At 34.3% G+C, this 14,982-nt stretch overlaps 1 protein-coding gene across 1 annotated transcript in view; it reads left to right on the top strand.

Annotated features, from left to right (window-relative positions):
* The first annotated feature begins 452 nt into the window (after positions 1 to 452).
* Positions 453 to 14,982, top strand: part of LOC140145001 (uncharacterized) — a 76,511-nt gene continuing 61,981 nt past the window's right edge. Inside the window, exons 1-3 of the mRNA XM_072166793.1 lie at positions 453 to 569; positions 5,906 to 6,240; positions 7,442 to 7,607. Of these exons, the coding sequence (XP_072022894.1) occupies positions 5,954 to 6,240; positions 7,442 to 7,607 (453 nt within the window). The 5' untranslated portion in view covers positions 453 to 569; positions 5,906 to 5,953. The remainder of the gene's footprint in view (positions 570 to 5,905; positions 6,241 to 7,441; positions 7,608 to 14,982) is intronic.

Below are 14,982 nucleotides of genomic sequence, written 5' to 3'. Positions count from 1 at the left end.
CAAATACAGTATGTTTTAAAGGTCCGGGTTGCGCGCATTGCACCTACCCCCCCCCTTACGTTCCTATTGGATATCAATATATTAATAGCGTATAACGTTTGTCCTATCTATTTGCATAATAGGAATATTATTTTGAACCGCATCTTTCGCCAGATTTACACAGCCATGTACAAAAAGTATGAATATTTTTTGCAATTTGTCAACCCTTATTCCAGTATGGTCTCTTTGTCCTGGTTTTTTTTTCAGAATATGCAAGTTCTATAACTTTTTAATTATTCTAAAAGCTATCCCCGCATAACATAAAATGGCCCATTCAGTGCTTGTGTTTTACGCGCTTTGACCCGTGGATCGTCCTTACTTCGTGCACTTGGTGCATCCCTTTAAACGGTTGCATGATTCTATGTCAGATGTGGGACTTCCCCGAAGTTATTTTTCCTGCGTGCACACTTGTTGGAACCCGGATGAGAACAGAGAAAAATCCAGGTCTGGAAAAATCAAGAGTGTAAATTATATAATTTTCCATAATCTGCTGTTCGAAGCTGGATGCGATAGATCCTATTTGTCACAATGTAAGTTCGTTTTTACTATTGCTCATTTCAATCAAATTGTTAACGGTTGGAATTTAGGGAAAATTGTGATTTTTGATGATTCATTATGTTGTAGACTCTATATGCATGTATGTATACACTAAACATTGCTGAACATGAAGTGTTTCAATGCAATATGTGCATGTACGGTGTTAATTTTCGTGCTAGAAATGAAGTAGTCTGGATTTTGCCAATTAAAGGGGCATAATGGGCTTCACTCTACCATGGAGTGGCTTCAGCCGCGAAGCTGGGCGAGTTTCGATAATACCAGCCAACTCATTAAAGGCATGTGATCACGAACACAATTGTTTGTCAACCTTTATCCAGTGTGAGGTGAGTCTTTTATCCTGTTTCTTTCTTCAGGATGTGCAACTTGTATACCTTCAGTGCTATCCCCACATAATTTAAAATGGTGCATCCAGTGCCAATAGCTTCTGTTTCTGACGCTGGTATGGCACCTTTGCTTCATAACCAATTCAATTAGGTATAGCACGTTTGTTGTTTCGGCTATTCAGAAGTACTTTAATTATATTCGTACTTGTTCAAGTTGTTTGTTGGTCAATTGTATGTGGTTCTTTTTTATGCACCTTTAAGTCCCTAAATAGGCCTCAGCCTTCTCAGTCTTTTCTAATCTTTATCATCGTATCCGGGCATCGTATACTTATACATGTGAAATAAAAATGTCCATTAAAAAAGAACTCCATTCAGGTGTGTGATCCAATTTGCACAAAATGCACTAAGAGGGCTGTACATATTATTGTTTATGTATTATATATTACTGGTATGTATGGCCTTTTCAAAAATAAAATCAATTGTATTATAGCGCTAGCTATATTGTTGATAATTGTGTGTTTCTGCATACGGAAAATACGACCATAGGGCCCTATACATATACAGAGTGAGTTCAAAAAGTGCAATACAGCAAAGAATCGATTGAAATTTCAAATTATTGAAAGTTTAATGCCACACTCAATAGTCACCTTCTGTGAAAAAAATGAAGTGAATCGCAACTACCGTTTAATTTTTATAAGTCCTTTTGCTGCGATACCCAATTTCATTACTTGTCCACGAGGTACTGTGTATTTTGAATGAGAGCACACCATGCATGATAAAAGCACCAGCTCTGAAACTGACTAACTTAAATAAGGTTGATTTTTGCGTTGCTTTTATTTCTTTTTTTCTGTTCAAACAAACTTTCAAACATTACTAAAAGTCCTTCATAGCTCACTCGACTCCATCTCCTATTTTTGTAATCCCAATATGTTCAACTTACTGGATGATTTGTAATTCACTCCACTTCAATTTGCCCGCATTTCGTTACGACATTTGAAAAAACCGCCTACAAATTTGTATGTTTTTGATAGAGAATAAACATCTTTAAAGTAAATTAAAGTGAAAATAACAACAAATAATGTTTCTTCTCCTTAAACAAGACCAAGGGCAATAACACTTTGGGTGCTCCATTTTATTTCAATGCCAAGGAGGTTAAGAAAATGGCAGTTGTCCCAAATCTACCTTACACAGAGTAGGCTGACATTCAAATTTTAGATGTCTCTTGGACAAACATTAAAATTGGGTATCGCTATAAAATGTGTCATCAAAACAAAACGGTAAATGCTAATTCCTTGATTTTTTCACACAAGGTCACTAATGGATATATCATTTAGAAAATGTTTTAAAACCTAAACTTAGTTCTGAAATAAAAATGGATTTTTTTTCTCTATTGCACTTTTTTTTTACTCACCCTGTACAATACATATCGATTTTGACTTCGCATGTGTTACATGTACATCTGTTGCCATTGATGTATTTCTCAGGTAAGGCGTACATGCCATTGACCGGTGTTTTGTTTTGCTTTGCTCGTTCCGCTCACCGACTAAATTGTCATGTTATTTAATTTATATATATATCCGATTTGTAATAGATTTTTCAAATAAATAGGCTTATTAGAGAACAAGGATCACTTTCAAGTAATTTTGTGGTACTAAGAAATGCTAGTTTTGGGAAAAAAAATCCATATCTTCAATATAAAAGGTCAAAATTTTCAATTGATCGTCGGCTTTTCCTCCCAGCTACATACACTTTAAGAATATATCATTAGATTTATAAAATTTATTTCGAGGACTGTTATATATCAAAAATGTGAAAAATATCAAATTTTAATAATTTGTCATAAAATTTACATTATATCGTGAATTTCAAAAAATGAAAATTATTTGATTACAGAAAGACATGCTTCGTATTCAGAATGCAATTCGATACGTCTGAGGTGCTCTCATGTCCCACAAAAAATACTGTCGAAACGCCATAAACGCTCATTCTAGATCCCTTAAGTGTACCCGATATTATTTCATGGCATTTGTCAGCTTGAAGTCCAACGTGAAGGCGACCATCACCCCACTATTTCCCCACAAAGTGCAAGTTTTCCCATATATTTAAAATATATGGTTTTCCCCACTTCTATTCCACAAACTACATATGCCTCCACATAATGTCTAAACTGGTGCATCCCTTTAAACGGTTGCATGATCCTGTGTGGGATTCCCCTGCGTTATAATTTTTTCCTGCCTGTCGGTACATGTACTACATGCTAAATGTGAACAGCAAATACAAGGGTAGTACTTCAGTAGTGTTAAGTGTTTTGCCGTTGATAGCATGTTGGGTTTTTTTACTGTATTAATTAATTAATTAATTAATTAATTAATTAATTTATTTATTTATTTATTTATTACAAGCCGACGTCAAACGTCGGCTTGTGCTGTCTCTTCTCAATTCTTCTTCTTTCTTCTTACCTAGCCGGGACACCGGCTAGGTCTTGAAATGCTACCGGATCTTTCTTTCTTCTGGCAACAAATTTCAAAATGCTTCTTCCCTTACATGTTACATCCTACAATGACGTCACTTGCACATATGCATTGTCTATATCCAGTGTCTATAGGGTGTTCACAGATTTGGGGTCAAAGGTCATTAAGGGGTCATTTCCGGTATAAAACCAAATATCTTCAAAATGCTTCTTCTTCCACAAATTACATGTGATGGTGACATGCTTAGAACATGTGACTCGACTTTGGTCGGTGTCTATAGGGTGTTCACAGATAAGGGGTCAAAGGTCATTAAGGGGGTCATTTCCGGTTTTAAGCTAAATAACTTCAAAAATTTTTATCTCCATAATTAAGCATAGCAGATTTTTTAAATTTAAACTGTAACAATGCATTTTCTCGGTGTATATGAGGGTTTTTTTATATTGGGGTCAAAGGTCATTAAGGAGGTCAAAACGTCAAATTTGCAAAAAAATATTTAAAATTACGGAAAAGTAGCTGTATCTCAGCCTATGGAAGACGGATAAAGCCCCTACATGCTACAGTGATGCACCATTAATGGTGTGAGATGTCCATAATAGCCGGTCAAAGGTCAAACTTTAAGTTAAGACTGGCATTTCCGTCCCCGGCTAGGTCCCGATCTGTAACCAGATCTAGTTCTTCTTCTTTCTTCTGGCAACCAATCATAGCTCCGCCAGGGATTGACAGATTTCAATCAAACTTGACCCAAATGACCACTGGGCTAGGCCAAACCTTCCATTTCACTTTGACCTCGCTGTGACCTTTGACCTTGACCTTATGGTCAAAAATGTTGATTTCACAAAAAATGCTACTCCTTCCACAAATTACATGCAATGATCATGTGACTCATGCATATGAATCAACGTTAACAAGTGCTCAAAACTTGTAAACAGATTTGAGGTCAAAAGGTCATTAAGGGGTCATTTCGGTCAAAGTCCGAAAAATGTGCAAAAAATATTCAAAAAATCACTGTCTTTACAAATTACATAGCAGAGAGTCGCCATTAGCACACATGCATTGCTACTATCCAGGGTCTTTAGGATGCCTACAGTTTTGGGGTCAAAGGTCATTAAGGGGTTACTTCCGGTCAAAAACCAAAATTATCAAAATTGTTCAAAATTTTTTTATCTCAAAATGTAAACAGACCAGAATAATATAACCATCATACATGAATCAGTGTTTCCTGATGTATGCATGGTATTTTTATTTTGGGGGTCAAAGGTCAATAAGGGGTCACTTCCTGTTTTTAGCTGAATAACTTCAAGAATTTTTATCTCAAGAATTGAACAGGTTAGAATTTTTTAATTAAAATTGGAACAATGCATTTTGTCGATGTACATAAGGTTTTTTTTTTTTTTTTTTTCAAAGATAATTAAGGGGGTAAAAAGGTCAATCAAAAATTTAAAAAAATCAAAATCCATGTTTAAGTTCCGATTAAGCTGAAATTCACCAAGAATATTTCTTATGCCATCCTAAGCACAATGCAAGAGCAGTTGGCCCCATCTGTAACCCAGGGGTCAAGTTATAGGGGTCAAACTGCGGCTTGTATTCAGCGTCTGTTGACTCTAGTTTATTTATTTATTTATTTATTTATTTATTTATTGACTAATAAATAACTACTCATTCTGTCTCTCAGTATTCAAAAGATTAATAATATGAATTTCAAGCAAACGCAAACATATTGGGGATACCATTGTTTTTTTTCAAAGCAAAAAAATAACTTGTTTGTTGGTGTGTTTATTTACATTGTTTACCTATTAATAAATTCATGTATGGGTTTGGTTATTTACGGGTTTCTTTGTTTGAGGGGTTTATTTATTTATTTATGCAGTAATTAATTAATTAATTAATTCATTCATTCATTCATTCATTCATTAAATTATTATTTAATTAATTATTAATTAATTAATAATTAATTAAAATATTTTATTAAAACATTCAAATATAAATCAAGGTGCATAGTGCAGAAAGGGAAATATTAATTTATTTTAAAAAGTACTTGATAATTTATTGATTATTACCCAATATAACATGATAAAACAACACTATGTTTTCAGTACAGTAGAGTGTCCGGTTTGATAGGGCATTGGCTTAGTACAGGTGCCACAGCTTTGGAGAGTTACTAGTATATATAGCTAGCTACTTTACTTAATACATCACCTTAGGTGATAATAGTAAAACATCACCTGTAGAGGTACAGGGTTAAAAAGAAATACCCCATTAACTTGATACATTCTTACTTTGGTCATCTTAACTATGATGCTGAACAAACAAATAACACCCCTGCATTATTATCAAAGTATAATATCAACCATATAATTGCAATATAATAAATCCGCGGTGCCAAAATGTACCGCTACCGTTGATATTGAGCTGTGACTGCTCGTTTCAAAATAAAGAAAATAATAAGTAATTAATAATTAATTAAATTAAAAATTGTGAAGGGCATAATCTGTGTTATTTCTTTCTTAATTTCAGCAACGAATGAGGCATATTTTGTGAGTTATATCGAATCTAACAATTACAATGGCTGAAGGTATTTGGTTTACTCCCAAATCGGCTGAATCTGTTGAAGAATGGAGGCAGCTTCATGGATGTCTTGCTACATACAATCACTCCGAATCAAAACTTGTGACTCGTAAATGCCGAATGAAAACTAGAGAAAAACACAAACGTTTTAAAACATCATTATTGCATTGTACACAACGCCGACAGCCACAACTTATTCCGCAATGTGCACCAAATGGGACTAGGGATTACTCCAACAAAATAAATCTCATCAGCCCACCCAACGAATCGCAGTCCAAGAAGAGGTAAATTTGCTTATAACTCGTTAGTCTAGTCCGAATGGACATCAATCCAAAAAACAATAATGGTCGTTATAAATGATTTATTGCATTTATTCGTATTCTATATTAATGTAACCCTCAACTAACCCTAACCCAAACACTGATCGTACCCCAAACCCTAAGTTACCTACTCCTGATTCCTTAAAAATACAGCACTACATGTTTTGGATTAAAAAATATCATCCTGTTTTGCCAAATGAAACATAGCTAAATCCCTTTTCTTTTTTTTTTTTTTTTTTTTTTTTTTTTTTTTTTTTGAAATATGGGCAAAACCATGTGTTTTTAAGGTGTTTTTCGTATACTGTATTAATCAAGGCTATAGACATGTATTAAAATTAATATCAGGCTCTGCATGCATTCTAATTTTTGTAAAACACGCTTTCTAATATATTTTCTATTATATTAAATTTATGAACAAACTCATTGCGTATACTCAAAATTTTGAATGCACTTGTTGGTTCAAGTCATATTAATTGGTTCATAAGTTAAAGTCAATGCACAGTTTTTGTATTTTTAAATATATATGTGACACCATCTGGTCCATGGGGGCCAAAGGAGGCATTTTTGAAAATTGAGTTACTGTAATTATTACATTACACATACAATAGGCTATCGTTTACTGAAAACACCAAAGGTCTAGCATACTTGGTTCTAAATTTATGAAGTTTTTGATGTCTATTTTCTTATGTATTTTATTGTTTTTTACTCCATATTTTTACCTTTATCTCAGTTTCAAATTTGCCGCCTTTGGCCCCCATGGACCAGATCGTGTCACATATAGCCTACAAAGCTATTAACATACTGTTTATCTTATTTTCACGTCAATATGTATCTATTGCTTAAAATAAGGACGTAATTACGAATTACCCTTAATGGTGGTCTAGTCGAAATCTGGCAAATTTCACTAACATTTGTATGTCTGTTGAACCCTTCGATGTTTTCTTCTCATATAAAACATATATTTCATTTTGTTCTGAAGTCCCAAGGTATGTCAGAGAGCTCAAATAAGACCTCCCTCCCCACATTTCTACTGCCAACACTGCCTTTCCGTCCTTTCCCCCTCTCTCCTATGTCTCATTTTTCCCTGCCCCTCCCCTTCCCCTCCCTCTCCCCCTCTCCTCTGCTTGTCAATCGGTTTTAAATTATTTTTTCATCTTCTTTTCAGGTTAAAATCTACTCTTCAACTTTTCGTGCATGTTGATTCACCTGAACACGCAATCTGGACAGTAACTTTAGAGAAAACCTCTTCAATCAAATCGCTGAAACGCAGGATAAGTAGCAAATATAACATTCGTGAACAATTTGAGCTCACCGGCGAAGACAAATATCAGGTATGTTGTTTTTTAAGGAAATACCGAAAAGAAAATGATGACCAGTCATTTTTAATACCATGTTCATTCACTCTATTCAACTTACATTGGGCTATTCCATGTAAAATCCACACTCCCCCTGAAATTTTAGAAATATCTTCCACAGGGGAAGTATGAATTTAAAATAGAATGAGCACATTAGGCAGCTCATACATCCTCTGAGAAAGATTTAATTTGGATCTTCCACAGAGGGAGGGTGAGTTTTAAATGGAGCTGCTAATGTGTTGGTTCCATTTGAAATTCATACTCCCCATGTGGAAGATATTTCCAAAATCTTCCACAGGGGTAGTGTGAATTTTAAATGGAATAGCCCATTGACAGACAGTGGATGCCAGTGGTGTATTTAAAGCTACCAGCAGGTCAGCAGCTTGCTGGCATAGCGAGGTGAAGTTGGCTCGAGATTAGAGATTAGAGATTAGACATTCGCAATTGAATAATTCTATACGTTCAATATAAAATTTGTGAAATTCCTTATTTTTGTGAATTTCGTCCTACAAACAACTAATATGTATAGTTCAAGTCTTCTACAGTTTTTTGACACTATTTTTGGACATTGGAAAATTTTTGCCAAAATATTCAAAATTTTAGATCTTCGTTATTTGGCCAAATTTCGACATAAAATCAAACTCTTGTGTATAGTTTAAGTCTTCTACAATCTTTTGACACCATTTTTGGACATCCGAAAATTTTGGCCAAAAATGTCAAAATTTTGTATCTTCGTTATCTGACCACATTTTGACCTAAAACGATTGGTATGTATACTTAAAGTCTTCTTAAGTCTTTTGACACCATTTTTGGACATTCGAAAATTTTGGCCAAAATACCCAAAATTTTGTATCTTCGTTATCTGGCCAAATTTCGACCTAAAAACAACTGTCATGTATTAGTTCAAGTCTTTTACAATTTTTGACACTATTTTTGGACATCTGAAAATTTTGGCCAAATTACTCAAAAAATTGGTATCTTCGTTATCTGGCCAAATTTCGACCTAAAACAACTGTAATGTATAGTTCAGGTCTTCGTAAGTCTTTTAACACCATTTTGGGACATCCGAAAATTTTGGCCAAAATACTCAAAATTTTGTATCTTCCTTATCTGACCAAATTTCGACCTAAAATCAACTGTTATGTATAGTTTAAGTCTTCTTAAAGTCTTTTGACACCATTTTGGAGCATTCAAAAAATTTGGCCAAAAATTTCAAAAATTTATATCTTCGTTTTCTGGCCAAATTTCGACCTTAAAAACAACTGTTATGTATAGTTCAAGTCTTCTACAATTTTTGACACTATTTTTGGACATCCAAAAACTTTTGCCAAAATATACAAAATTTTGGATCTTCGTTATTTGGCCAAATTTCGACCTAAAATCAAACTCTGAAATGTATAGTTTAAGTCTTCTACAATCTTCTGACACCATTTTTGGACATCCGAAAAAATGTGGCCAAAAATGTCAAAATTTTGTATCTTCGTTATCTAACCACATTTTGACCTAAAAACGATTGGTATGTATACTAAAAGTCTTCTTAAGTCTTTTGACACCATTTTTGGACATCCGAAAATTTTGGCCAAAATACCCAAAATTTTGTATCTTCGTTATCTGGTCAAATTTCGACCTAAAACAACTCTTATGTATACTTCAAGTCTTCTACATATATTTGACACCATGTTTGGACATCCGAAAATGTTGGCCAAAATATTCAATATTTTGTATCTTCGTTATCTGGCCAAATTTCGACCTAAAACAACTCTTATGTATACTTCAAGTCTTCTACATATATTTGACACCATTTTGTCATGGAGTCATTTGACATCATTTTAGACATTGGACACCACTTTAGACATTCGAAAAATTTTGACCAAAAGATCTCAATTTTTTGACATTCGTTATTTCGGAGAATATCGACCTAAAACCGCTTTTCTACACAGATCACGTGTCCTGGAGTAATATGACACCATTTTTGACCTTCCTGAACATTTTTGACCCAAAATTTGCATTTTAGACATTCGAGAGTAGAAATTAGACATTCGTGATTTCCGAAAATTGTCATATAAAAACCACTTTTCTACATCGATCAAGTGCCATAGAGTCATCTGACACCACTTTTTGACATCAAAAAATTTTTGACCCAAAAAAATTCCGAGGTTAGAAATTAGACATTCGTGATTTCCAAAAATTGCCATATAAAAACCACTTTTCCTCATCGATCGAGTGCCATGGAGTCATCTGACACCACTTTTTGACATCAAAAAATTTTTGACCCAAAAAATTGCATTTTTAGACATTCAAAATAAGAAATTAGACATTCGTTATTCCGCAGAATTTCGATCTAAAATCCACTTTCCTCCACCGATCACGTGTCATGGAGTCATTGGACATCATTTTTGACCTTCCCGAACATTTTTGACCCAAAAATTTGCATTTTTAGACATTCAAAATTAGAAATTAGACATTCGTGATTTCGCAGAATTTCGAGCTAAAAACCACTTTTCTACCAAGATTACGTGTCCTGGAGTAATATGACACCGTTTCTGACCTACCCGAACATTTTTGACCCAAAAATTTGCATTTTTAGACATTCGAGGTTAGAAATTAGACATTCGTGATTTCCAAAAATTGTCATATAAAAACCACTTTTCTACACCGATCAAGGGCCATGGAGTCATCTGACACCACTTTTTGACATCAAACAATTTTTGACCCAAAAAATTGCATTTTTAGACATTCGAGATTTGAAATTAGACATTCGTTATTCCGCAGAATTTCGATCTAAAATCCACTTTCCTCCACCGATCACGTGTCATGGAGTCATTGGACATCAATTTTAGACATTCGACACCACTTTAGACATTCGAACAATTTTGACCAAAAAATCTCAATTTTTAGACATTCGTTATTTCGCAGAATTTCGATCTAAAAACCACTTTTCTACACAGATCACGTGTCTAGGAGTAATATGACACCATTTTTGACCTTCCGAAAATATTTGACCCAAAAATTGCATTTTTAGACATTCGAGATTAGAAATTAGCCATTCGTGATTTTCGAAGTGTCATATAAAAACCACTTTTCTACACCGATCAAGGGCCATGGAGTCATCTGACACCACTTTGACATCAATTTGGCATCAAAAAATTATGACCCAAAAATTGCATTTTAGACATTCGAGATTAGAAATTAGACATTCGTGATTTTCGAAAAGTGTCATATAAAAACCACTTTTCTACACCGATCAAGTGTCATGGAGTCATCTGACACCACTTTTTGACATCAAAACATTTTGACCCAAAAAGTTCATTTTTAGACATTCGAGATTAGAAATTAGACATTCGTGATTTTCGAAAAGTGTCGATATAAAAACCACTTTTCTACACCGATCAAGTGTCATGGAGTCATCTGACACCACTTTTTGACATCAAAAAATTTGACCCAAAAAATTTCATTTTTAGACATTCGAGATTAGAAATTAGACATTCGTGATTTTCGAAAAGTGTCATATAAAACCACTTTTCTTCACCGATCAAGGGCCATGGAGTCATCTGACACCACTTTTGACATCAAAAATGTTGACCCAAAAATTGCATTTTAGACATTCGAGATTTGAAATTAGACATTCGTTATTCCGCAGAATTTCGATCTAAAATCCACTTTCCTAGTACACCGATCACGTGTCATGGAGTCATTGGACATCATTTTTAGACATTCGACACCACTTTAGACATTCGAAAAATTTTGACCAAAAAATCTCAATTTTAGACATTCGTTTTAGACATACGTGTCCAGGAGTAATACGACACCATTTTTGACCTTCCCGAAAATAATTGACCCAAAAAAATGCATTTTTAGACATTCGAGATTAGAAATTAGACATCCGTGATTTCCGAAAATTAAAAACCACTTTTCTACACCGATCAAGGGCCATGGAGTCATCTGACACCACTTTTGACATCAAAAATTTTGACCCAAAAATTGCATTTTTAGACATTCGAGATTTGAAATTAGACATTCGTTATTCCGCAGAATTTCGATCTAAAATCCACTTTCCTACACCAATCACGTGTCATGGAGTCATTGGACATCATTTTTAGACATTCGACACCACTTTAGACATTCGAAAAATTTTGACCAAAAAATCTCAATTTTTAGACATTTGTTATTTCGCAGAATTTCGATCTAAAAAACACTTTTCTACACAGATCACGTGTCCAGGAGTAATATGACACCATTTTTGACCTTCCCGAAAATATTTGACCCAAAAAATTGCATTTTAGACATTCGAGATTAGAAATTAGACATTCGTGATTTTCGAAAAGTGTCATATAAAACCACTTTTCTACACCGATCAAGGGCCATGGAGTCATCTGACACCACTTTGACATCAATTTGGCATCAAAAAATTTTGACCCAAAAATTGCATTTTAGACATTCGAGATTAGAAATTAGACATTCGTGATTTTCGAAAAGTGTCATATAAAAACCACTTTTCTACACCGATCAAGGGCCATGGAGTCATCTGACACCACTTTTTGACATCAAAATTTTTGACCCAAAAATTGCATTTTAGACATTCGAGATTTGAAATTAGACATTCGTTATTCCGCAGAATTTCGATCTAAAATCCACTTTCCTACACCAATCACGTGTCATGGAGTCATTGGACATCATTTTAGACATTCGACACCACTTTAGACATTCGAAAAATTTTGACCAAAAATCTCAATTTTAGACATTCGTTATTTCGCAGAATTTCGATCTAAAAACCACTTTTCTACACAGATCACGTGTCCAGGAGTAATACGACACCATTTTTGACCTCCCCGAAAATATTTGACCCAAAAAATGCATTTTTAGACATTCGAGATTAGAAATTAGACATTCGTGATTTCCGAAAATTGTCATATAAAAACCACTTTTCTACACCGATCAAGTGTCATGGAGTCATCTGACACCACTTTTTGACATCAAAAAATTTTGACCCAAAAATTGCATTTTTAGACATTCGAGATTTGAAATTAGACATTCGTTATTCCGCAGAATTTCGATCTAAAATCCACTTTCCTACACCGATCACTTGTCATGGAGTCATTGGACATCATTTTTAGACATTCGACACCACTTTAGACATTCGAAAAATTTTGACCAAAAAATCTCAATTTTAGACATTCGTTATTTCGCAGAATTTCGATCTAAAACCACTTTTCTACACAGATCACGTGTCCAGGAGTAATACGACACCATTTTGACCTTCCTGAAAATATTTGATCCAAAAATGCATTTTTAGACATTCGAGATTAGAAATTAGACATTCGTGATTTCCGAAAATTAAAACCACTTTTCTACACCGAAGAAGGGCCGTGGAGTTAAATGACACCACTGTTTGAAATCATGAAAATTTTAACCTAATTAATTGCATTTTAGACATTCGAGATCTAGAAATTAGACATTCGTTATTCCGCAGAATTTCGATCTAAAATCCACTTTCCTACACCAATCACGTGTCATGGAGTCATTGGACATCATTTTTAGACATTCGACACCACTTTAGACATTCGAAAAATTTTGACCAAAACATCTCAATTTTTAGACATTCGTTATTTCGCAGAATTTCGATCTAAAAACCACTTTTCTACACAGATCACGTGTCCAGGAGTAATACGACACCATTTTTACCTTCCGAAAATATTTGACCCAAAAAATTAATTTTTAGACATTCGAGATTAGAAATTAGACATTCGTGATTTCCGAAAATTAAAACCACTTTTCTACACCGATCAAGGGCCATGGAGTCATCTGACACCACTTTTGACATCAAAAATTTTGACCCAAAAATTGCATTTTTAGACATTCGAGATCTGAAATTAGACATTCGTTATTCCGCAGAATTTCGATCTAAAATCCACTTTCCTACACCAATCACGTGTCATGGAGTCATTGGACATCATTTTTAGCCATTCGACACCACTTTAGACATTCGTTATTTCGCAGAATTTCGATCTAAAAACCACTTTTCTACACAGATCACGTGTCCAGGAGTAATACGACACCATTTTTGACCTTCCGAAAATATTTGACCCAAAAAATGCATTTTAGACATTCGAGATTAGAAATTAGACATTCGTGATTTTCGAAAAGTGTCATATAAAAACCACTTTTCTTCACCGATCAAGGGCCATGGAGTCATCTGACACCACTTTTTGACATCAAAAAATTTTGACCCAAAAAATTGCATTTTTAGACAATCGAGATTTGAAATTAGACATTCGTTATTCCGCAGAATTTCGATCTAAAATTCACTTTCATACACCGATCACGTGTCATGTAGTCATTGGACATCATTTTTAGACATTCGACACCACTTTAGACATTCGAACAATTTTGACCAAAAATCTCAATTTTTAGACATTCGTTATTTCGCAGAATTTCGATCTAAAAACCACTTTTCTACACAGATCACGTGTCCAGGAGTAATATGACACCATTTTGACCTTCCTGAAAATATTCGACCCAAAAATTGCATTTTAGACATTCGAGATTAGAAATTAGACATTCGTGATTTTCGAAAAGTGTCATATAAAAACCACTTTTCTACACCGATCAAGGGCCATGGAGTCATCTGACACCACTTTGACATCAATTTGGCATCAAAAAATTATGACCCAAAAATTGCATTTTTAGACATTCGAGATTAGAAATTAGACATTCGTGATTTTCAAAAAGTGTCATATAAAACCACTTTTCTTCACCGATCAAGGGCCATGGAGTCATCTGACACCACTTTTTGACATCAAAAATATTTTGACCCAAAAAATTTCATTTTTAGACATTCGAGATTAGAAATTAGACATTCGTGATTTTCGAAAAGTGTCATATAAAAACCACTTTTCTTCACCGATCAAGGGCCATGGAGTCATCTGACACCACTTTTTGACATCAAAAATATTTTGACCCAAAAAATTGCATTTTTAGACATTCGTTATTCCGCAGAATTTCGATCTAAAATCCACTTTCCTAGTACACCGATCACGTGTCATGGAGTCATTGGACATCATTTTTAGACATTCGACACCACTTTAGACATTCGAAAAATTTTGACCAAAAAATCTCAATTTTTAGACATTCGTTTTTAGACATACGTGTCCAGGAGTAATACGACACCATTTTTGACCTTCCCGAAAATAATTGACCCAAAAAAATGCATTTTTAGACATTCGAGATTAGAAATTAGACATCCGTGATTTCCGAAAATTAAAACCACTTTTCTACACCGATCAAGGGCCATGGAGTCATCTGACACCACTTTTTGACATCAAAAATTTTGACCCAAAAATTGCATTTTTAG

Source organism: Amphiura filiformis, unplaced genomic scaffold (assembly GCF_039555335.1).
Source record: "Amphiura filiformis unplaced genomic scaffold, Afil_fr2py scaffold_112, whole genome shotgun sequence".
Classification (NCBI taxonomy): domain Eukaryota; kingdom Metazoa; phylum Echinodermata; class Ophiuroidea; order Amphilepidida; family Amphiuridae; genus Amphiura; species Amphiura filiformis.
The sequence above is the reverse complement of the archived record's forward strand: the minus strand, read 5'-3'. Positions and strand labels throughout refer to the sequence as shown.